Genomic DNA, 24,906 nt, shown 5'->3' with positions numbered 1-24,906 from the left:
AGCACCACCTATTCACACACCCCCCCCCCCCCCCCATGCTGTCCATCTCCCCCTGGCAGAGGCTCCAGCATGCATTCACAGAGATCTGGTGGACTAGCACTGTGCCTGGGGATAGCATGGCCAAAAAAGAACTCCGGAAAGAAAGAAAAGTGCAGTACCTGAGACCGTGATCGTTATCAAAGGAACTTTTCGGGTATGGAATTCAACTGCCACTAGCCATAGTATGAAGCACAAACCCAAGATTGAGATGGGAAATCGTTTGTTCAGGAGGACTTGTGTAGAATCATGTTCCAGTATTCAATGTATTGTGAAAGATTTTTTTTTTTTCTAAAATAACTTTTGAAATGCAGTATTATTTTTACTTGTTTTTCTCAGCAAGTCTTCTATCAATTACATGTATCTTTAGCTTAAGCCTTTGAGTGATTCTGGAAATTTCTTGAGTAACATTGTAAGTCTGTGTGAAGAAAAACCATGATGTCAACACAAAGCGCATTACTATGTTCACCCAGGTGCTTGTGGTTTTAAACAGTGGAAGGGCCCGGTGTTATCACTCCTATGGAGATGGTAATTGGCGTGAGCAAGGGCCATCTCCATCAGCCTTGTGAGCCTCTCTTGCCTCAGCCTCAGTCACATTTGTCTCGTTTGACCAAACAGCCCTTCACACGGAGCAGTGGTGTCACACACAGTGTTTTCGTTCATATCTTCTGCTTCATTTTAAGTCGATCCCACTCACTGTATTCCATATATCCTGTAGAAATAATCTGTTGCTCTCAAAGAGATTGGTTCATCTGAGAGCAGAGGCAGACTGCACGTTTCTCTCTCCTGTACCACCATGTTACATATTCTCGATTGTAGGTGAGTCAGAGCGATAGGGAGTCTGTTTGGCTGTTATGGAAATGAAATGTTTTCACCATGGTGTTGCATACTTCAAATGAAAAAAAAAAAAAGAAAATGGATGCCTTGACTGACAAATGAAGTAATCTCTCTTGCAGTTAATTTTGTAAGTGAAGATGTTTGTATGCGTGTGTGTATGTCAGTGTGTGTATGTCAGTGTGTATGTGTATATATTATATATATATATAAAAGTATATATTTACTCTGTTGTGCACTACCCTTTATTTTGGATGCTGTGTAACTGAAGAGAATCAAGTCCTATAGTCCTTGCAATAAACTGGAATTGTAGTTAGTTGAATGGACTATGAATTTGACAATTTTGATCTGTAATGGAATTCATTAAATGTATCATTGGCTTTGCCTTACACATTGGACTACTTTATGGCTTTTCACCCAAGTAATTTGTATTCCTACCATTGCTTTAACTATTATAAGATGAGCATTTTACTTGTATGAATCATATTACCATCAAGATACTAGGGACTGCTGCTTTGCTTCTTCAACAGTGACATCTGCTGGGCTATACTGTAACTACAAGCATTGCACATTGAATTATCAGCAGTCATCAAGGTAGCATGCACTGCATCAATCAAAATGAGCAGCCCTGAAACTATAAGCACTCAACATTTTATCAGCAGGGCCCAGTGTTGTAATGTAATGTAAGTGATGTTATGCTGCTTCATGTGCACCTCGGAAGGCCTGAGTTTCCTCAGGTGTCTGGAGGTGTTGCTCAGAGTGTTAAAACAATACCGCGAGTGCCGTTTCCATTATCTGTGTAGATACACAGTATCCTGCTCATAATAACATGTATGGTTGATCAAAGGAATGGTTTTTAGGTGCTTATGGGAATTGGACAAGTGACAAAACTAATATTTGCTAAGTTCACAATAAACTTTTGTAGGCACCAAATTAACAAGAATTGATTTAAGTCACAACAAAGTCCACAACTCCGCAACTCTGGTATCATACAAGAAATCTTTCCTACCAGTTTCCAACTTGTGATTACGATTTTGAGCATTCATGCACTCAGAATTTGTAATTACAATATTTTACATAGTGCTTGAAGACCGTATTACCTACAACTGGGCTCCTAGGGACTGATACTGTATGTCAGCACTGACTGATAATAAACACTTAAAAGTAGTCCTTGATTCCAGTGAAAGGGTGTTGAACAGCCGATCATGACACCTCTCTCTGTGCTGCTGATGCAACATGTTGATTGGCTGAAATTGTTTATGGTTTGGACCAAGCCACTATATGACTCTTGTTTACAGAGCCAAGATTGTGTTAAAAACGGCAGTTTTCACGCCTGAGACATGCGTGTCACACAGGCAGTGTGCATGCTCTAACCTGTTCACATAGGCGCCGAAATGATAATGGACAGGTACTGTAACGCAGCTGACACGCAGCTGCCACGGATGCGGTCTGAATGAGGCCTAACTGTGATGATTCTAAACAGTTCTCATTCTTACTTCATTCAAGTTAAAACACTCATTAAAACAGCCTTCAAATGCTCAGTGCTGATACAGAGATAAATCCACATGTTTTATGGAGATAGACAATTAAGATATCCAGCCTGCAGCTCTGAACAACATATATACTAAGTATAATTTGAGGGTAAAAAATGGAGAGGTTTCCTTCAAGAAACAAGGTTAACTGGGTGTAAACATACAGACATGGGCGGATTATGAACTTTCGGGCCCCTGGGCCCAGATGTATTGAGGGCCCCCCACTTATTGTTGTATATGTGGGAGGGGGGGTTTGGAGGTCCTCCCCCAGAAATTTTTTAATTTGTTTGATGTGATTTCCTGTATTCTGGTGCATTTTGGGGATGGCCAATACTAAATTCAATCAGATTCATAGCCTACATTCTGATTTGTTGATATTGAGGCAATGATTCCCTGCAAAGGCTTGAGCTTTAGGGCCCCCTGACCCCTTGAGCCCCTGGGCCTGGGCCCGGTAGGCCCGTGCAGTAATCCATCCCTGCATACAGAGCCCCTAAGGGGACATGAGCAAAAAAAAAGTTTAGTTTCATGTGCTCACAGATTCAGATTTTGTTTTGCTCATGTCCCCTAAGGGGCTCCGTAGCAGGAACCAGTTTACATATTTAATTGTCTGCATATAATCAAATCCCAGCTCACTTTCTTTTTCCTGTTGCACAGTTGGCTGAGAGAACTTGTCCTGACAGATAAGCAATTACAACAGTGAAATGCTGACACATTCTTTAATATGTTCATAAACATGGAAATATGGTGAGTGGGGTCGATTTAAGGACAAATGAAGAATACATAGATTGTCACTGTCACAATAATTAATAGCCTTTCTGAAACAAATCTAAGTACATTTTCAAAAACATTCAACAAGCATTGTAAAACTAAATTCTAACAGAAACATTAAGATCATTATTTCAAAACACCAAACAGCATGCATTAAATGTTAGCAGTTATTTCTTTCCACTGGATTTGAACAAACACATTTGTTAATACAGGTTGCAGTATAGGCTTTTAAATTCGGGTTGCTTTTCTTTAAAGTATTCCACATAAAAAATGCACATGCTGCAATAATGAATAGCCTTTCTGACAGAAATCTTAAGTAAATTTCCAAAAATATTCCATGCAATTGCGTTCAAGTGAAAGACAGCTGTTAACACTCATCCTTGCAACTAGAACTGTCATTGGATTGTCCCTTTGTTAAATAAGGCATGGACTTAAAACTTCTTAAAGTGAATTACACATAAATGTGTTAAAATTGCAATCAGCAGAAAAAATGCACTAATCATTCAGGTTAGTTTCCGATTTTAAAACTAGATTCTAACAGAAACATTAAGATCATTATTTCAAAACATGAAACAACATGCATTAATATTAGCAGATATTTCTCTTTATACTGGATTTGAACAAACTATTTGGACTGAAATGGAGGTTGGACCAAACTCTGCCTTACACACCTTGTATTTATAGGCATTTAAATTCTGGTCGCTTTTGTTTCAAATATTCCACATTCATTTGCAAGTCTCTTCCTGCATGATACTTCCTCTTGACCAAACAGCTCCTCATGAATCATTAATGTCCTGTGTATGAAACACAAATTAGGAAATATACGCCATCAATCAAATGTATCTGCTCATTCTGCTCACTAGTGCTCTGATCTGTGTTCCTTTAGTTTAACCTATTATATTTTATTAAAAATAGTTATGGTATTACCTTTATTGAAGGGTGTTAATGACTTTGTTCCTGTATGGATCATTTAGGTCATCATATGTTTTCTGGTCAATCCAGGTAATCATTTCTTCTTTAATCTCTGGCTTCATGAGATCAGAATTGTCTTCCAGGACTCTGAACCATGCATTTACTAATTCCTTAGAGTGTTCTGGAAAACTGTCCTGGAAAACTTTCAGTCTGGTACGACTCATTTCTGTATTCTGAAAATTGTTGAAGCCCCTGGAGTTGTCCTGCATAAACCTGGGCATTGCACCAAGGATGGTCAGTTTGAAGGTGGCGACAATATCATCCCTGTTTATGGCTTCTGTCAATAACTCCCTGATTTTTTTGGATTTTGTACTGGAGTACTGTCGACAAATCTCACTTGGTACATACAGAGTTGGAAGTCCAGGTCCATGATCACTGTATATTTTCTGTACAAGGTTTCCATCCAGTGGAGATGCGCTTGTCCCAAACATAGCTTTAGCTAATTTACTGTTCTGGTTCAAATCTAATGCTTTATGAATACTGCTTACAGGCAGCTGGTGGTCTGCATTCATGAATTGTCCAATCCCTGGTTTGTTCTTTGCTTCCTTTCGCAACTCTTTGTATGGTTTCACTTGCACAACGTGTTCCGTAAGAACCTTTTTAGTTTCTCTAATTTTATTTCTTCTCATTTTTTTCTCTCTTGCTGCTCCCTCTGCCATGTACCAGTCCCCTCCTCTGATAGTTTCGGTCCACTCTTTGCGCTTGATGAAAGGTTCCCATTGGCCTGGGTGTTTCAGGAGAACGTTGGCTTCCACAGATCGCAGGTGGTCTGCTTCCGAGGCTATGTCTCCTTCACTGGCCTCTGGTTTCAGGCCCTTTGCCAAAGCATAAAACAGGCAGTTTTTGTCTTTGTTTACACTCACTGTCTGATTATTGATGAGCACATCATAATGGCCATCTGGGTATTGGTCACTCTTCGGTCTGTAGATCAGCGTCACAGTTTCACTGGCAGGTTTAGTTCCTGGGTTCAGCTCCTGCATTATGACACGTTTCCCATGGCGGTCCTCTGTTTGGATGACAACCTTAAGGCCAAGGGTTTCTGACAGGATTCTTATATCGAGAATGGTTCCTGGTGTCTTGGATTCCCTGATCTTTTCAGCATGTAACTGAGAGTGTTTTTCTGGCTCTTTCACAAATTGTGAATTTGGGTCTACTGACATATCTTTAATGAAACTGTTGTTTTGTCCAGCTCTGAGGTTTTCCTCTGTCCTGTCACTCTTTAAGCCAGCTGTCACATAATCACAAACAATGCCATTTACTCTATTTTGGGCAAGAGAAACAATGTGAGTTGAGAATTTCTTTTGAAACACATTTCCCAAATCATCCGCTAACAAAGCACTGATTGTGTCAGCTAAATCACTCTTGAATTCTTTCAGCATCTCAGTTTGTGAAGCAGGCAGCTCATTTGGATTGACTTTCTCTGCCAGACCATTTTCTTTTTTAAATTGATTCAGGTCATCATGAAGATTTGAGAAAAACTTGTTTGAGAGGCTGAGCACAGTACTGGTGGCTTCTTCTATCAGTGATCCTATGTGGATGTCTTGGATGGCAGTCAGAATGGCACTTGTGTCTTTGTTTTCTGATTGAACTCTGGTGATCACTGAGGAAATAGATGAGTTAAGCTTATTCTGCCAGCTAAGGTCTGCATAGAATGGTTGTAAGGCAGTGCTGCCCAAGTCTTTGAAAATGGCCAGAAGTTTATCCTTTCTAGACCTATCCTGCAGCAGATCAGTAAATTGCTGTTTATCCTGAAGGTGTGAGAGTATAATGGAGTCTACTAATACAGCCAAAGACTCCTTTTCCATGTTGGCTTTCACGTCATCAGCAATTCCTTTATTCATGTCATTTTTAATGAACTTTAGTATTTCTGACAGTTTTTCCTGTTCTGCCTTTCCATATCCATAGGTGCTGATTTCTTTTCCAATTTTCTCTGCAGTGAGTGACACAACATTTTTCATATTTGTATTTGCAGCAACACTAAGACTATTTTTAGCCTGTCTGGAGAGAAACTCTGGCATTGGCTTCAATTGTCTGCCTATTACCTCAACCAACTCTGTAGATCTCTCAACAGTGGGATTGGCCACTCCAACCAGTGTTCTGATTCTCGGAATTAGTTTTTCAACTCCAAAGCAAAAAATAGATATACAGATAGAAATGGCTTTGTCAATAGCCCATGATTTCCAACTGAATTCTCCTGTCACCATGGACTTGATACTGTTCGCTAAGTCTGCTATTCCTGTACCGATAAGGCCCATGCCGATGGTAAAAAAAATTCCACCTGTAAGTATAGCAAGCGCTGCCCCTGCAGCAATTTGTACTAATCCCAGAGCCAACACTATCAGAGTATGCCAATTGAACTTAGGCTCCTCTTCCACAGAAAAGGCATATTTTAGACCTTGACTGTACATATTGTAGGCCTCTTCTTGGAAATCTTCATCAGCGATTTCCACCAGTTTTACTACAGGTCGATTACTGGCTGTTGCGACTACCTTTCTTTGTTCTATATCCTCCAACTTCTTGATAGCCTCACTAATGTTTTGATCAAAGTAACTGATCATTTTGCACTTTGCTGTTAACTGTTTCTCAAGGCTGGTTGGATTTATGTTGGTTGAATCAGTAAAAGACATTTTTACAAACTGCAGACAAACTGTGCATTCCTCACTGAGAAACTCCAGAGAATCCTGAGCTTTGTTAAGATCCTCTCTGGCCTTTTTGAGGTAATCTACCTTCTTCTGCATTATAGTGCAGTATGCATGGCTGTAAAAAGCTATGGCTGCCCAACTTGCATCTTGATTCATAGCCTTTTCAAATAATCTAGTGCTGACGTCCCATTTTTGTTCATCCAGAGCAATATTCCCAAACTTGATGTAGTGATAAATGCTAGAACATGGTGAGGTCTGAGTTTCACATTGACTTTCTGCCAGAGACAAATCAGCTTTCAAGCTATTTAGCAATTCATCTCTTTTCAACTGGTCAATTTCTTCTGATTTAATTTGCAGCCATATTCCCCAGAATTCATTCATGATGGCAACAAAAGCTTTTTCTTCATCTCCATCTTTTTTTCTGTAAATTTCTTCAAGGGTTCTGCAGTATTCTGAAAACAGGTCCTCCCGCAGTTTCATCTCACTGATATCGTTCATCATGTCATTTATCTTTTCTACTGTACGCTTACCTCTTGCTTTCTTTGCCTCTTCCAGAGAAGACACTGTTCCGAATGAATCCTGCAAATGATCAGTGGCCATGATTACCTGAGCCGATCCAGGCTTCCCTTTGCGTGCAGTTCGGCCAAATGCCTGGAGTTCCACTCTTGTGTTCTCAGAGAGGAAGGAGAGAATCACAAACAATCCTCCATGGCTGTTCACCTGTCCGGATACTTTTATGTCTGTGCCGCGCCCAGCAAGGTTTGTGGCAACAATGACATGACCAGGAAGCAATTCCGTATCTATTTTGCTCAAACTATTTTTGTCATTGCGGCAGTAGAGAATGATTTTATCTGATGTCATGATGCTTTTCAGCTCTTCGTAGATCTCTTTGGCTTTATTGATAGTTTCACAGATCACCAGGGCGGCTCTTCCACCTCTGTATGAATTTGGGGAAATTTGAGTCATAACCACGTGTTTTATTTCAGCCTTCCACTCTTCATCTGAAGTTTTCAGAATACCGTTCACCTCAAACAACTTTTTCTTATTGAAAGATGGTATTTTGCAGACAGAGAGATTTGGATATAGCTCCTCCAAAAACAGCATGTCTGTTTCACTCCCAAGGGTTCCTGTTGTTCCATATATTTTCCCATGGTATTTTTCAAAGAAGGAAACATTAGAAACATAGTTTGTTACTGTTGAAATTGTGCTCAATTTGACTTTATGTTTCATCTCAACAAACTGCTGTAGACCATCACCCCATTTCTTATTCACTTCTACAATGCCAGTGGATCTGAAATCCACTGGACAGACACTATCATTTTCAACAACATATTCACACCCTTGCCTCAGTCTTATTGCCAGAAAGGCATTCTGAACCCACACTGACACTTTCTTCTCAATCAGATTTCTTAGGAATCCTGGGATGCTGATTTTCTCTTTCGTGTTTTCACATGGGGTGTATTGAATTTTCTCCGAGACTAATTCTGCAATAGGCTTGATGAGAATTTCTTCAGAGTCATAGAGAGAACAACACAAGCCTTCCTCCAAAACAAGAAATGTATGCTCTGGAATGTCCTGATTGTTGCAAGTGCTGGGCTTTTCAAGAAAGAGCAATCCATTGTCATCCAAAGTATAAACAGTAAAAGCACAAGGGACATATTGCTCCATTGCCCTGAGAAAATCTACAACTGCTTTCTGACTTACAGTTCTGAGTTTCCTGATAATTAAATCTTTCATGTTTGCTTCATCTTTTTCACTTTCACAGATATCCTGTGCAAATCCTTTTGGCACATTATTTGAGTCCTCAGCAATAACTAAAATATCCAAGGGGTCCTCAATTCCAGTTCCTTCTGTGTCAATTGTGTCAAATATTGCTTTGAAGAATGGGGTAGGTGGACCTTGAACAAATGTCTTGTGTCCCGTCGACAGGAAGCCATACTGGCTGACATGGCCCCAGATCATGGCCAGAATAATGTTCAGGTGCTGCATGGAGACCATGGGACTGGACAGGTAGGTCAGCTGCACTCCCTGATCCAGCAGCAGTGAGTCCACTTCATCGATTATGATGCACTGAAAACCACGATCAGGTCTCACATTCTTCATCTCAAATATCTGCCGAAGATGATCAGCAGCAAAGGCTTCAATTGTTCCATAGACCACATCCTTCTTGTAGCATATTTTTCTTCCATCATCAGTTGTTTTATCTGTATTTGTGTCAACTGTGATGTTAAAGTGAGAGTAGAACTTGGCCCATTCTTTTGCATCCCTTTCACATAACACAGAAGAGCTGGACACAACATCTACTTTTTCGCCCCTAAGTGCACGCAGTACTGCAAACATTGCTATGACACAAGACTTCCCTTCTCCCGTTCCCATCTCCAGAAGCTTGCCAGTGTCAGACAAGGCCAAAAGGCTCCAGCTTATCATTTGGGTGGCTCTGGGCCACCACTTTCCTTCAAACTTGTGCAGGTGTACAGCATTACATAAGACTGCCAAGATCTCTCCAAGATCTCCTGTGTCTGTGTCTGTGCTACAACACAGATTCCGAGCTTGTTGGACATCTTTGTGGTTTTCAATTTCACCAGATTCAATCAGGTTTACTACATAATTTACTATGCACTTTGAGTTCTCCAGCGTTTGTTCATCAATGTTTTTCATCTTTCTTAGTTCATCAAAAAGAGTCTCAGTGTTTTTTTCCTTCTCATCTTTGAATCTGTTTTCTAAATATTCAATTAGATTCTCACTCTCAGATGAATCTAAGACCTGAAGGAGAGATTGTTTTGATTCATCTGTCCAGTCAGAAGACACCTGATACATTTCCATCAAATGTAAAATCGTTATGATGGAAATATAATCTTCTTCGTGGCAGTGGTTAGTTAATGTAACAAGGAGGTTTAAGACCTCTACTGCTGTCCAACGTCTTTGTGCCACAAGATTTGAAACCATCTGGAGGAGTTCTCTGAATTGTGTTTTGGAGGCTTGAAATTGGCTTGCACAGGCAAATAAAGCATCCAAACACCATTTGGCTGCAGGAGATGAACTGTCCTCTGTTTCCATTTCAGTAACTTCCAGGAGATTTTCAAGGAAGCTCAGAATGAAGACCTCATTTGTAGGCAATTCTTTTTTGGTAAGTTTTTGAGAAATTAAGATGATTTTACTGTCACTGTCTATGTCTTTGTTTAGGTGAGTGTGGAGCACCTGAAACATAGCCTTAATAAAACTGTGTCTCAGCTCTGTATCCTCAATGTGGAAATTGCCCATGAGACTTTGCAGAATCTCTGCACCAAATGACAGGGCATCATTTTCCTTGAGCCTTGAAAGTTCCAGATTATGGGAAGCACCGACACTTCTTTCTCCAATGAGAAATTGACGACTAAGATGAGGTTGTCTTGTCTCCAACACCTCTAAGCCAAACTGAAAGTAATCAGAGACAAAGTCATCCATGGTACCATACACAATGTCTGATTCATAAACATTCCTCTGTGATGTGTTCATTTGCTTCGTGTTTATGTTGATGGAAATTCCAAGGTGCTTATAAAAGTCAGACCACTCCTCAGTTTGCTTGTGTGAGTGAAAATCAGAGTTTAACACAATGTCCAGTTTGTTTCCCATGCGGACTTGTGTGGCTGCAAACATGGCTATGACACATGGGTCCTCTTCAGTGCTAACCAGTTTTTGCACACTGCTTGTCTCAGGCAACACCAACACACACCACCTCACCATTTGCTGTACTATGGGCCACCAGCCTTTTGTGTCAAAAACGGCTTTGCAGAGCTGATACAGAGAGTTTTGGATGTCTTCTGTGTTCAAGTTTGCACATTCAAAGGAATCTTTAATAAATGGTTCTTCTTTTGGGGCACTTTCTGCATACAGTAGGACACTGGTGGTAATGTTTTTAATCGTATCAATGACAGAATCATCCAAATTGTTGGAAGTTTTCAATTCTGCCAGAATATAATCTAGACTGCCCTCATTTTGCTTTCTGATAGCCTTTCGGAAATCCTGTTGGAACCTCTCAGGCCCAGCAAATTCCAGAGCCTGGATAAGAGAGTGTCCCGAGTCATTTGTCCACTCTGGTGATATGTCATACACATGTGCCAATGTGAGCACTTCAGTTATAGGAGCATCCTCTGCATATTGCTCTGACAGTGCTTGGAGCAGAGTCAATGCCTCTGCTGGGGTCCATTGGTTTGCTTGCACAAGCCTCAGGAGCCCTTTGGTGGATTCCAAGTGGCTTTCCTTGTCATTTAGATGTGTGAGTGTGTGTAGCAACAGCTTCAAGCACTGGATCTCCATCTTTAAAATGAACACAGATTCTCTTTCAACTACATTTTGTAGCGACGATGTGAGGGTACCAAGGAATTCTATAAGAAAAAGATCCTCCGTGGAAAGGTCATCCTCAGCCCATCGTTCGGCTATGAGAACGGCATCGTTATCAGAGCTATCATGGTACGAGAAGAAGTGTGTCAGGTTCAGGTACAGGGCTTGAGTCAGCAGGAAACTCTCAGAAACATTGCATGCTGATTGACTAATGGACTCTACCACGGACTGCACACGATGGGAGATGCTTTGTAGGGAAAGTCCATCGGACGTATCCAGAGATAGGGCACACATCTCTGTGATGAACACTTGGGTGTGCTGCAGAGTGCTCAGAGATGGAGGAGCACTGATCCATTCATCAAACAGGAGTTTGTCCAGGGCTGAGAGGATGCTCCCGAGCTGATCAGCAGTAAGCTGATTGAGACTAAGATTTGAAATAGAGATGCTGCATTTTGATGAGAGGGTTTCTAGAAGTGTATCACTGTCTGATTCATAGTTTGCCTCAAACTCATCCAGATGGCTTATCAAAACCTGTCGCTTGGACTCATGTTCCTCCGAAATGATATTGTTCAGTTGTTTCTGGTCTTGAGCTTGCTGGTGCGATTTTTCAAGTCTTTGATTCAGTTCGTTTTGCCTCCTCTTCTCTTCTTCTGCTTCTTTTGCCCTTTGCTCTGCAAGTCTCCTCTGCTCCTCCCTCTGCCTCTCTTGCTCCCTTCTCTGTTGTTCTTCAGCATTGATTTGCCCATAAAAGCAACTTGAACAAATGTAGGCATTGTCGTAGCCAACTGGTCGGAAATATTGTCCTCCATTGAAAACATATACATTCTTGCCACTAATAGTACTTTGGTAGTAATCTGAGAAATTACGGCATGGAGGCAGGACATTATAACACTTAGTGCATCTCAGACTAGCACCCATGTTACTTTCTGATGGTGCGTTCCCCATTTTTATTGAATTCTTCAGCAGCCAAGCAATTCAAGTGTAAGTGTTTTTCTGGAAAAAAAAATCAGAAAAAGAAATGTAATGATTTATATAAAAAATTACTAATTTTGGGTAAAATGTATTAATCGTAAGGGCATTATAACATCTGAGGGAGTTTTCACCTAACTGCTTTGGATTATGTTCTAGTTGCTCTGGGTTAGCTCTGTAGTCATTCAATTATCATAGTCTATGATGCTTAGTGTGGTGTTTTGTTTCATATGTAAACACACATTTCTGGGATTGATTTGATTCTGAACACAATGACCACCCCATCTGGTTGTCAAGGGTGTAAAAGGCTGTCATCAGAGCAAAAAGTTGGCTGCTTTGAGGAGGTTAAATATTTTAAAAATTCTTGTTTACACTTTTTTTCCTTTACTAGGCTTAATCACATGTGTGTTATTTCAGATGTTTGACCTTTAGGGCTCTATTTTGCACTCTATCGCAATTGACTTTGTATTAACGTTTTTCATGTGACGTAGCCTATTCTAGGTTCTATAGCTTTGTTTACATCCACCTGGTAGGCAGTGTTGTGGGTGAACGAGTTCAAAAGAACGCGTTCATTGAACACGCTCATTTTTTCGTGAACGTTGAACTGAACGCAACACATGTTTTTAATAAAGAACTTGAACGCGAATTAGTTCACATTATGTGTCATGAACTGCAGACATCACTGTAAATTAACGTTGGAATTTGTTTTCCATTGAAAACTGAGTGACATCTGTTTTCTCTTTTGAAACGCAACGAGAGAAAGTTCCTCCCTCCTGTATTCTCGCTTAAATCATGTATCCGTGCCGCTTAAATCATGTATCACCAGACAGAAATGGTTTTGACATTGTGTGCGCAATGCATTGCGGGCAACGTAGTGTCCGGCTGAGAATAGTTGAATAGCATACTGGCTTCCGCACAACGTTACCCGTGATGAATTGCAGCAGAGCGGGGTAGGCATAGCAACGCCGCGTAGCAGGCAACGACGAGAGCGGGGAGGGCTGGAGGAGCGAGAGAGAGAGACAGACCAATGACGAGAGTGAGAGAAAGCGCTGCAATTTAAAAAAAAAAAATGGTTAGTGGAAGTGATGGCACGGAGACTGGTCTACCTTTTCTGTAGGCTACTGCTGCAAGTTTCATCACCTGGTAAGAAACCCACAATTGCAGTGTCATGAGCAAATGTCTACAATGAGCAGCTTCAAATAACGTATAGTGATTTCTAGCTCGTAGTGTGAAAAAAAGTATTTATTTGAATATCTCACGAAAAAAGTCAAATGAACTGAACTTTGAACTTGTTCAGAATTAAAATTGTGAACTTTGAACGTGAACTGTTCACTTTGAGCATGTATGAACTGAACTTGAACTAGTTCAGAAAAGCTGTGAACTGGCACAACACTGGTGAAAATATTGCAAAGTCATCTGCTGACAGTGAAGTAGCTGATGGCAGTGATGGAGGATTGAGAAGAGACTTGAAAGTTGAAAAAAGTTCTTGTCTAAAATGTCTTTTTTACAAGTGTAACAGTGAATGAAAAAGATGATAGCAAAGAATGGTAGTTACTAAGATCATTTCTATCTCTGGATTTACCTCATTTTCTCTCAGCAGCTCTAAGTATTACTATTATTAATATAATAATAGTAACATTATATCTAGCCGGGTGATAAAATAGTATTTTTTGTAATTACATCACCTTTATGGAACTATCTTGTTTCTTATATCAATTAACATTTGTCAAAATGTTGTTAATAGGGAAAAAAAACCTCTAGCTTAGCCAAAAGTGCAGGCCCAAAAATTCACCATTTTGGGGATATTATTGAATTTATATAGGCCTAGCCTAGAAATCTAGACGCACCCTACGAGACGAGCCCTTGGCTACTGTAACAAGATTCTGTGATTTTCACAGCATCACTGCTGTTTTTGAGAAAAATGTGTACTGTATTTGTGAATACAGTATGTTGCTGTAGTTTCGCTATGAATTATGGTCAAAAATGGTCAAACTACAGTAATAAAAATTTGCTGCGAATCATAACCATAGACACAGTAATAAATCTGACTCCTCCCTCACTTGTCAGCTTTTTGAAAATTTTGAAAAAACATGGCGGAAAATCAGTTGGGGTTTTCTGTTTTCTTTTTGCACATAAATACAAAGTTAAGCTCCCAGATAGCAAGGTGACATTGATATTATGTTGATTTTCCATCCAAATCATCATTTTGAAAAGATATTGAAAAGTCATGGATTTATGGTTTACTGGGAAATTTTGACGTGGTGATTGAAACGTGCACCGCGCGACGACGTTTGAACTGTCCGGCGGCGGGAGATCATTTTTGAGCAACAGTTCAGTCAGTCAGACCAACGGTGTTCAGCACTCTGTCAAGTTCGCAGCTCCACCTTAATGGTAAGCAAGCATTTATTTATGTAACGTTAATGTTTCATTGTGAAATTGTACTACATTAAATTCGGGCATGTGTACAGTCTATGTACGTTGTACTGTCTAACTTACAAACTCATCCATGCTTGTTGGATCAACTAGGCCATCCTTAAAAATATTTTTGTTTGCAGTAACAGCCAAAAACAATTAAAAATGGGTCGGTAGGTAGGTCAATATTTTTTTTTTTCAAGATTCAAAGTAAAAAAAAAAGTTCAATTTTGGTCATGGTGATTACGTAGGAATGAATTTACACAAATGTGCATATTGTGACGTAACTGACTGGGTCTTCAACCCGTGCCTTCAGGCGCACCATTGCAAACCTCATTCTGATGCAGGTTATATAGACCAGCCTTTCTCAAACTTCTTTGACCTGAGGCCCGGTCATGGCAGACTTTTGGGTCATAGGGCTCATCTACATGTACGCAGAAAGAAGGCTACAATAGCTCTTGGCCACGTTATATTGAAATTTGACTATACAATACTCAATGCTATACAGTGTATTTTACAGTCTCTGCTCTGTTTCTAAGGAAGTTCCAAAAAACAACGTCGTTCTATTAAAGGAGAATTCCGGTGTGATATTGACCTAAAGTGTATTGAAACATGATACCGAGTGTGAACGTATGTCATAGCCCATCTCGACTTGTCCCCTGCACTCCAAAATCTGGCGCTAGTTAGCCGATGCTACCAACAACTTTTTCAGTAGTGGTGCTTCGGCATCGGGCTAGCCATGCAAATAAATCACTGTTTTACACCCATTTACGAGGCTCAATGTATCTCCACACTTCATTGGTAGACTTCCTAGGGCCCTGACATTTAAAACGAGACATTGAGAACTTTGAAAAAGCACTGGTAGTTTACTTACAAGACGATTTATACAGACAGTATCTTCACGAAGTTTAACGTTTGCAGCCATCTTGAATTTAGTCACGATAAGTCGAGCAACGAGTAAGAATGAACAGGTATGATAAGGGATCAGATTCCAAAAATAATTCAGTGGAAATGCATGGATTCCAGTTTCTTCCAGTAGCAGCAACTGGAATCCATGCATTTCCACTGAATTATTTTTGGAATCTGATCCCTTATCATAGCTGTTCATTCTTACTCGTTGCTCTACTTATCGTGACTAAATTCAAGATGGCTGCAAACGCTAAACTTCGTGAAGATACTGTCTGTATAAATCGTCTTGTAAGTAAACTACCAGTGCTTTTTCAAAGTTCTCAATGTCTCGTTTTAAATGTCAGGGCCCTCGGAAGTCTACCAATGAAGTGTGGAGATACATTGAGCCTCGTAAATGGGTGTAAAAACAGTGATTTATTTGCATGGCTAGCCCGATGCCGAAGCACCACTATTGAAAAAGATGTTGGTAGCATCGGCTAACTAGCGCCAGATTTTGGAGTGCAGGGGACAAGCCGAGATGGGCTATGAGACATACGTTCACACTCGGTATCATGTTTCGATACACTTTAGGTCAATATCACACCGGAATTCTCCTTTAAGTTTCGTTAAATAAATAAATAGCCTTCCAACAGGTTGAAGCGGAGCTTTGATACCAACGTTATCGATTAGTTTCAGTTTCTCTCGCGCAGACGCACATTGAATGAATGCTCATACCACCACTTAATTGTAGGGCTCCATGTTTAATGACATCGATAGCAGAAACGTTTGTTTTCTTTTTTCGTCGATCCGCGGTTTCTTAATCAACTGCGCAGCAAATTATCAGATGAAGCACCGGGCCTAATTTCACTCCACGACTTCACGGACCAGCAGTCTCCATGTTGCGGACCCATATTTTGAGAAATGCTGAATAGACCACAACCAATTTCAATACTCCGACACGGTCACCGCTAGACTAGGGGGAGAAGGGATGAGAAAAGATCTGGCCACAGTTCTTCCAGAACTTCGTAACAGCGTTATCAGTTTGTGTGAATGAAACGAAGCGTAGGCCATAGTGTGACATGCGTAAAACCAATGGTGTAGAGATGACGCCACAGGTGTTTTTTTTTTAAGTGAGCCACGTTTGCATGTAGGCAATTTATATTCACAATACTTGGGCCTACTAAAATAAATATTATTTTATTGCATTTGTATTGGTTGTTTAGAGTAAAAAAAACAATCGGTCGGTATTAACGCAAGTTTACAACCGGCAAGTCGGTCGGACTAAAAGGGGAAAAAAATAAATATTTGGGTCGGTTCTAAATTGACAGGGTCGGTCGGGTTACGGCAAACGAAAATATTTTTAAGGATGGCCCTAAGTAAGGTTAGGCTAGCTATCATAGTTGCTGTTGCTGTGAAGGTGGCATTAACGTTAATGTTTTATGTTACGTTAACGTTTTGGCAGTCTCATTTATATTAGGCCTAGCTGCTACCTTAGTTCTCAGTAAGTTACAGTTTATTATATTCATATAATTTATATAAAACATTCGCTAGTAGTGCTAGGCCTAGTATGTTACTGTCACAATGTTAGGCTGAAGATGATGTGCTGCTGGTTAACGTTAACGTGGAGGTTTAGCTGCTACCAGCTAACTTATGTAACGTTAACTCATCGTAATCAGTACATATATCTATGTGTTGCTGCAAGCAAACATCATCAATGAGCTCACCCAGCTGGCTAACGTTAGCAGCTAAATATACCTTGCGAAACTGAGTTATGCTAACACCATCTTCAGCCTGGCATTTTGACAGTAAACTCAAAAAACATACAGTATATATATATAAATGATTATTCTAAAGTTTCACTTGTAAGTAGCCTTCAGTTTCAGTTGAAAATTGTTATCTAACACTGTTTATCTTTTTTTCTTCTATTTCTGCTAGGTGCTGCTTCACTCTGCTACTGGTGGTGGATCAGGCTGACTGCAACCGTTGGTCTAACGTTAGGATGCAGCAGCAGCACACGAGAATTTCTAAACGGAAAAAAGTGAATAAATGTACTTGCTTTTCAAACTGATAACAAGTTGTCAATGGTTATTTATGCAAGTTTGTGTAGCCTAAACCATACCTAGGCCTAGTCAAATTTATCCTGGCTGTAGATAAAGCAGGATATGAATTTCCCAAAATTACTGTATATAATATTACAGCACTGGTATTACTACTGTACTAAGTTACAGTATGATCCATAAGTACTGTGATTAAAAATACGGTAGACAATTCAATACTGTATACATTACAGCACTGGTAGTACTACTGTAGTTTGCATTTACAGTATCAGGCATAGGTACTGTGATTTCATATACAGTAGGTGTACTGTAGAGTGAAATACAGCAACTTGCTGGTTATTTGCTGCCAGCAAGTTGCTGTAAAATTTACGTTAAACTTTTTACAGTGAGCAACTCTCTGTTGGCTTGCGAGCTGGAAAAATTAAACTTCGATAGGGCCAATCACATCGTGTAGTCATTAGGCAGGCTTAACATAATGATTGATGGCAGAGTTGCAACTCTTCGGCATGAATTCCCTGCTACTTGAAAACAAGGAAGATGGATGTTGCTGTTGGTGAACAGCGTGACTCTATCCTGCCCCTCTGACTGAGCACTGCGAACGGTGAGTCCCTGAGTCCCCAGACCCTACATTTTAATGTGGGTCTGGCTCGTCAGGCTAGAATTGATATTGAGTTTTTGGGAAAATGTTTAAATGCCATATGTTTTAATCTGTTTAAGTTAAGGTACCCAATTTATTTGAACTATATTTTCACTTGTAAGAGTTTTATGTTTGAAGGAAATTTGATGATTTCTGATATTTGACAAATATCTGACAAAATTATAATTTTTTAATGATTTAAAACTGTTATAAAAATACTTAGGGTTTTTAAATCACCAGTTAACCTCTGTAAATAAATATGTATTTGATAGAAAAGGACAGTTTTATGCTAAAATGACACTGTTTTTATCGGAAATGTTCCCATAGCATAGCAAAAAGTGTGTAAAAATGTGCCATTTTGCAACACGGCGGCCATATTGGATTTTTGGACAAAGTTCAACATGCCCCAAGTCTTAATCTGTTCCAATAGGGGTTCTGACCAGGAAACCATGGAGAAAACTTTGACCAAAAAATAGGCCTAGGCCTAATGTTTCCAGCAGATGACCTGTCTAAGTGGGGTCATGCCAGTTTGTTGTACATCACTTAGGTTTTGGTATGTGAGGCAAAGATGAACTTACTTTATCTTTATTATGACCACCGCTTGCGTATCTAGTGTAGTTTTTTTCGTCATCTACTTCCTGAATTTCTGGTCAACTATACCCAGGACACCGAAACAACGGGGTACATGACACTTGGTGGGCATGTAGCCCCACTAGACTTTTACGGAAAAGTTGTGTTTGGGGGAGGCCCGCTGGGCCCCCCGAAACCCCCCAAAAATGCAGTTTTCCTAAATAACTACCTGAACTGTGGCACAGAGGATGAGGGGGGGGGGGGGGGGGGGGGTATAAAATAAATTAAGTGTACATTTAGGACTTTTCCCCCTCTCGGCATTTTGATGGTGGTGTTGAGCCTGGTAGAGGATGTTGAGGAGAGGATCTACAAGGCAGGACTGTCTCACACACACTCTCTCTCACAAATACACACACCCATGCACGCATACACACACGCACACATGCACACACACTCACACTCACATCCACATGTACAGACACACATGCATGCACACACACACACACATGCACAGACATGTACACACACACAAACACACACATAAACACACACACACAGGCACACACACGCACGCACACACACATACACACAGGCACACACACACACACGCACCTACAACCCCAAATCAGAAAAAGTTGGGACATTGTGTAAAATGCAAATAAAAACAGAATGTGATAATATACAAGTATTGTAAACCCATATTTAGCAGCTAAAAGGACATAGACAACATATCAAATGTTGAAAATGAAAATTTGGACTACTTCATGGAAAATATATGTTAATTTTGAATTTGATGCCAGCAACATGTTTCAAAAAAAGTTGGGACAGGGAATGTTTACCACTTTGCTGCTTCACCTCCATTTAACAAAATTGACCTGTCGCTAAGCGCCACCCTTAGAACGCTGATGAGCCAATGACAGTCCAGCCTCAACGGGACTCGGACATCAGCTCGGACAACTCCATAGGAAACAACAGGGAGGAGGCATAAAATGACAAATTAATGGTTATTTATGGAGTTTATTAACTCAAAAAAACCCGACGGATAACCATGGTCAAACGTTTTGCATGGGGGACGTGTAATACTGATAGCCGGGTACCCCGAGAGGTAACGGGGTATATTTTCATCAACAGTAGCCTACAGGACGTCTCTCGCGTTTGCAACAGCTCGACGTAATGTAGTGCTAGGCTACTAAGCCAACAATGTGGGCACAGGTTCCCTGTTAAATCCCAAGATGAAAATGCTCATTAACCAACTACTATATTCTTACTACATCAAATATTAACGTAACCTAACATATCTTAGTATCAATCTTCCACTAGCTAGCTAGCTAGCATTAACGTCAGTGGTTTTTGCACAGTGATTTGCACGGCTACTCGCCACAACTGTTTGTCACCTTGTATGTATTCCAAAGTTTTGAATACACCCCTCCATTAAAGGAGAATTCCGGTGTGATATTGACCTAAAGTGTATTGAAACATGATAGCTATCTTCAAGAAGTTTAGCGTTTGCAGCCATCTTGAATTTAGTCACGATAAGTCGAGCAACGAGTAAGAATGAACAGGTATGATAAGGGATCAGATTCCAAAAATAATTCAGTGGAAATGCATGGATTCCAGTTTCTTCCAGTAGCAGCAACTGGAATCCATGCATTTCCACTGAATTACTTTTGCAATCTGATAACTCGTTGCTCGACTTATCGTGACTAAATTCAAGATGGCTGCAAACGCTAAACTTCGTGAAGATACTGTCTGTATAAATCGTCTTGTAAGTAAACTACCAGTGCTTTTTCAAAGTTCTCAATGTCTCGTTTTAAATGTCAGGGCCCTCGGAAGTCTACCAATGAAGTGTGGAGATACATTGAGCCTCGTAAATGGGTGTAAAACAGTGATTTATTTGCATGGCTAGCCCGATGCCGAAGCACCACTATTGAAAAAGCTGTCGGTAGCATCGGCTAACTAGCGCCAGATTTTGGAGTGCAGGGGACAAGCCGAGATGGGCTATGAGACATACGTTCACACTCGGTATCATGTTTCAATACACTTTAGGTCAATATCACACCGGAATTCTCCTTTAAGTCCCTTTTGATAGCTCCTGGAGGAAAGTAAATCTTTTATCGACCAAAACGTCCTCAAAGCCTGCTTTCATATACTGTCAGCTGCCATGGTCCACAATGTATTTCTAATCAAGTCTGGTTTGTTTGTCCGAGTTTTCACACGGTAACAATGGGGCAGCAGAGCTTAGCGACAGGTCAATTCTGTGAATGTTTAGGAACTGAGGAGACCAGTTGTTAGAGTTCTAAGAATGAAATGTTGTCCAATTAGGCCTACTCCCCGATATAGGATTTCAGTTGCTCAACAGTATGGGGTATTCTTAGTCATGTTTTTCACAAATCTGGACTGCAAACAGACCATTTGGCACCTGGACTCTTATACACCATTTGAAAGCTTGGACTCTTGGGAATCTACACATGACAACATTTTTCATGTACAATCTGTATAGTGCTTTACATGGTCAGATTAATCTTACTATGTCTCAATTAATTTGTATAAAAAATCGCGACTCTAGAGGGTGCTCTACAGTGGTCAAAATTATACCTAAACCCGCATAGTATACCTTTAAGACTAGGAGGATTAGGCAAAACCTTAGGTCCGGCTACTTCAACCCTCTCCTGAATAACTGCTGTGTGGTTTGGACAAAGATTGTATCTTTCAAAACCTTTGTGCTGCGCAGAATAGCACCATGGGATATATTTTAACGCCAGTTACATTTACAGTATAGTAGCCTATATTTTAACGCCAGTTATTTTTTTTTTTTTAAATAAGAATATTTGTAATGGTGGATATTTTAGAATATACCATGAAATATACACAATTAAAAAAAGAATGGTCATGGTCTCGCTCTAAAATTATGAGTCTGCCTACTTCACTTCCAATGTAGGCCCAAGACCGAGTCAAGACCGAGTATTTTTGCTCTCAATTCCGAGACGAGATAGAGTAAGCAAAAAATGGTGTTGAGACCGGTCTCGAGTACTTCAACACTACCATGCTTTAAATCTTGATTTATTTGTTGATTGAAATAATAAAAACCATGGAATATTGTTGCTGTAATTTTCAATTAATGAAAACTGTTTGTAAACACTGTTAGGGTAACTCCAAACAGTTCTGACACCACTGAAGGGTATCTTGTTTTTTTTTGTTTATTTGTTTGTTTTCATGGTCCTAACAGTTATTTGAACAAAAAACAAATGTCTCGTACAAAAAAAATGGATGTTGTTTTTTATGCTCCAAAGAAACAGAACTAAAAGTTTTGAACGCTTGTCTTTGCGTTTTTTGTCCTCGGTTAAACGTGCCCCTCTAATCAAAACATTGGCCCCACACTGGTCCTGCAGTAAAATTGGTCCAGAACCGTCACTAAATGAGTCTCTTACCCCACCTTTAATTGGCCTGTTTTGTGCACATAAGGGACAAACTTATGTAACTTGTATGTCTTGTTCAATTAGTTTGGATTGGATGCTGAAGTGCTGTAAAGCTATACATATTAAAAAGGAACACTAACAATTAGGGCTGTCACTTTTGTGAAAAAATCCTGTTCGATTTTTGAGACATAAGTGTTCATTGAATCGATTGTAAAATCGATTTTTTATGTCTAAAGACGTTTCCATTTTCAACGCCAAATATAGGCCAATCCACAAACAACTGCAGGACCAACGTAAAGAGGGCGCTTGTAGACGCAAGCCAGCAATATTTCTGATGATTTATTGGCGTGAAGTTTCGTGCACAATGACAAACAGAAGTGCAACATTCTCGAAAACCAGTAACCCGAGTGGACTGCCATTACATCAGTGACATGACTGCAGGCTTCAACCTAGCTGTGTCTGTGTTTACGATTAGAACAAATTTCGCCTACGTAGAACTCGATTGCACAGTTTGCGTAGCCTACCGCTTTGTTCTTCTCCATAGTTTGATATACCAAAAATCCGAAGTACTTCCACATCGAACTCCTCAAGTTATTAGGGCCCATCACTCGTCTCTCTACATGTCGCACAGGTTGATCGCGTTGTCCTCCATTTTTTGGCAAAACACGAGCAGCATAGCAGCTGATTGAAACAGCTGTTCCCGGTGCGTAAAATTGGTGGTAATTTTCTTTTTAGCGTTCTCAATGCTTTCTGCACTTCGGAATTATTTTATATTTGGTTAAAATCGTTTCCCTATTTTAGTTTTCGAAACTTGTGTTGTTTGGTCCAATCGATTGTGCAATCGATTTTCGAACGTAAAGTGACAGCCCTACTAACAATCTTGATTTAAAAGTATCTGACTAGCCTACTTCAACACTGTCCTCATTCTGCATTTTTAAGTTACTCTATTTACTTTGCTTTCTTATGATCACTTTTTTGCTTTAATTTATGCAATGCACATTAAATTGCCTCTGTGTATGAAATGTGTTATATAAATAGACTCACCTGGCCTTGTCTATGCAATGGTAGGAAATCACAAACTAACCTTGAAAGAAACGATGGACATAGGCCTTCAAGAAGCACTGTGGCCATCAGATGTTTTCTTCATCAGCTCAGCTGCAACCTTTCTTCCTTGGTGATGTTGTCTGCTGGATACCCTGCGCTCCAACTGTCCAACTATTACAAGTGTGCTGGCTTAAATGCTTGTGGTTAGCTGTTACATATAGGCTACACATACAACCAATTAGATTTCAGCAAAAGAAGCTGTCATCTGTTAAGTGGCAGAAAATGAATGTGATTGCTTGCAATAGCAGAAACTGAAAGTAAAATCTTTCAAAGTCTTTCCGATCTTGGGAAAGACTAATTGCTTACCTGTGGCTTATCTATAGTGCTCAAGCAGTGATTGCTGAGTGAACTCATTATCTAAAAGATTTTTTTAAACGTGTCAATGTGGGAAAATAATTGGCAAAATAATGTAAAGCAACAACTTGTAAAGCAGGTTTGTGCACAGGCTAGTGGTCTTTCTTGCCTGTGCAAAAATTTCAGGTTTTGGCACCAAAGTGGCACAAATGCTAAAGGAATGTACAAGTTTGCACAGAATGCACAGTATCTGCATGAGAGAGAAATATATAAAGTGATAAAAAGCCGTTTTAGTTCAAATCAGGGGCTAGAAATAATAAGTATGTCATGAGCAAGTTAGTGCTCAGTATCTCTCTCTGGCCTTTAGCATGTACTGTATCTGTCTTATCTCAGTTTCACTGCAGGATGAACCTTTATGGGGCTTACTGTATGAAAGAGAAAGTTTATGACAAGAGTATGAAGCCCGGGAGGTGTCATAGCAAGATTTTTGATTTGTTTTAAATAAGTGTACTATGATGTGCTGCTTAGTTTAGTTAATTGTGCACTCATTTTACGATTCAGTAAAATGTGCGCACACTTCACTAAATTGAGAGCAAAATCTAGTCAAATGAAATCACAATTAAGTAAAGTGAGCGCACGTTTTCTGGATATACAGGTGCATCTCAAAAAATGTAAATATTGTGGAAAATTACAAAAAGTTATTTTTATATATTCTAGATTAATCACATAAAAAGTGAGATATCTCAAGACATTTTTTGTTTTAATCTCGATGATTACGACTGACAGCTCATGAAAACCAAAAATCAGTACTGGGTAAACTGCCTTAGTAGCTAAAACAGTAACTTTGCATTGATTTATTTTCAATTTAGAAACTTAAAGCTTAATGGCATAGATCACATCCCACCTTTGAGCTAAACTATTACACTTCTCTTTAATGTCATTACATTGTATTGGTGATGTGGCTGTCACTTTAAGAGAGTTTCTGAAGTACTGTAGGCTTGCTTGAGTCTAGGTGGAAAAAGTTGTGCATAGTGCATAGGTCATGTGGATGCAATTCATTGTCATTAATATATGTCATTACTCATAGTTAATATAAATGTTCAAAAACTCTTTCTTGGATCATGTTTGATATCTAACTCTGACAGCTGAGTTTTTCTTTTATTATAGGCTATGCTGACTATGTGAGGTTAAGATTTCTCAGGTACACACACGTGCGCACACACACACAGCCATGCACATACAAGCAAGTTTGAGTGGGGGATGGAGTAGGAGATGGAGACAAATTGACAAGTGTGATTTATGTTCGCCGAATGGATGTACAGGACTGAGCGGCGGTCATATTTTGTACCGCTATGCGGTAAATCTAGTTTTTTTGCCGTATTGACTGGTTATTTCAGTTGGATAAAAACTGTGTTTTAGTCTATTTGTCCTTGCGTTAATTGACCTGTACCATCT

The 24,906-nt window shown here is 39.8% G+C and overlaps 1 protein-coding gene and 1 long non-coding RNA gene across 4 annotated transcripts; one reads left to right on the top strand and one right to left on the bottom strand.

The window, feature by feature from the left end:
- The first annotated feature begins 8 nt into the window (after positions 1-8).
- LOC121715613 lies at positions 9-1,259 on the top strand. The gene is made up of 2 exons (XR_006033654.1): positions 9-193; positions 230-1,259. It is a non-coding gene; the product is annotated as an uncharacterized LOC121715613 (long non-coding RNA).
- A 1,855-nt stretch (positions 1,260-3,114) lies between these two features.
- LOC121715996 lies at positions 3,115-23,212 on the bottom strand. 3 transcript variants are annotated; one of them, XM_042102103.1, is made up of 3 exons: positions 23,138-23,212; positions 4,098-12,097; positions 3,115-3,964 (listed from the first exon to the last, which is right to left on the bottom strand). In XM_042102103.1, the coding sequence occupies exon 2, from the start codon at positions 12,047-12,049 to the stop codon at positions 4,100-4,102; it is 7,950 nt and encodes a 2,649-aa protein (XP_041958037.1). In that variant the 5' UTR covers positions 12,050-12,097; positions 23,138-23,212; the 3' UTR covers positions 3,115-3,964; positions 4,098-4,099. The 3 variants fall into 3 exon arrangements, with proteins under 3 accessions (XP_041958037.1, XP_041958038.1, XP_041958039.1); XM_042102104.1 differs by having other exon boundaries at positions 23,094-23,196; XM_042102105.1 differs by having other exon boundaries at positions 23,098-23,196.
- Between the last annotated feature and the right edge of the window lie 1,694 nt (positions 23,213-24,906).

The sequence above is a fragment of the Alosa sapidissima genome, chromosome 8, assembly GCF_018492685.1.
Source record: "Alosa sapidissima isolate fAloSap1 chromosome 8, fAloSap1.pri, whole genome shotgun sequence".
Taxonomy (NCBI): domain Eukaryota; kingdom Metazoa; phylum Chordata; class Actinopteri; order Clupeiformes; family Clupeidae; genus Alosa; species Alosa sapidissima.
The sequence above is the reverse complement of the archived record's forward strand: the minus strand, read 5'-3'. Positions and strand labels throughout refer to the sequence as shown.

Excerpts from the sequence above, each read along its gene's own strand:
- LOC121715996 (XM_042102103.1), bottom strand. The coding sequence starts at position 12,049 with ATGGGGAACGCACCATCAGAAAGTAACATGGGTGCTAGTCTGAGATGC.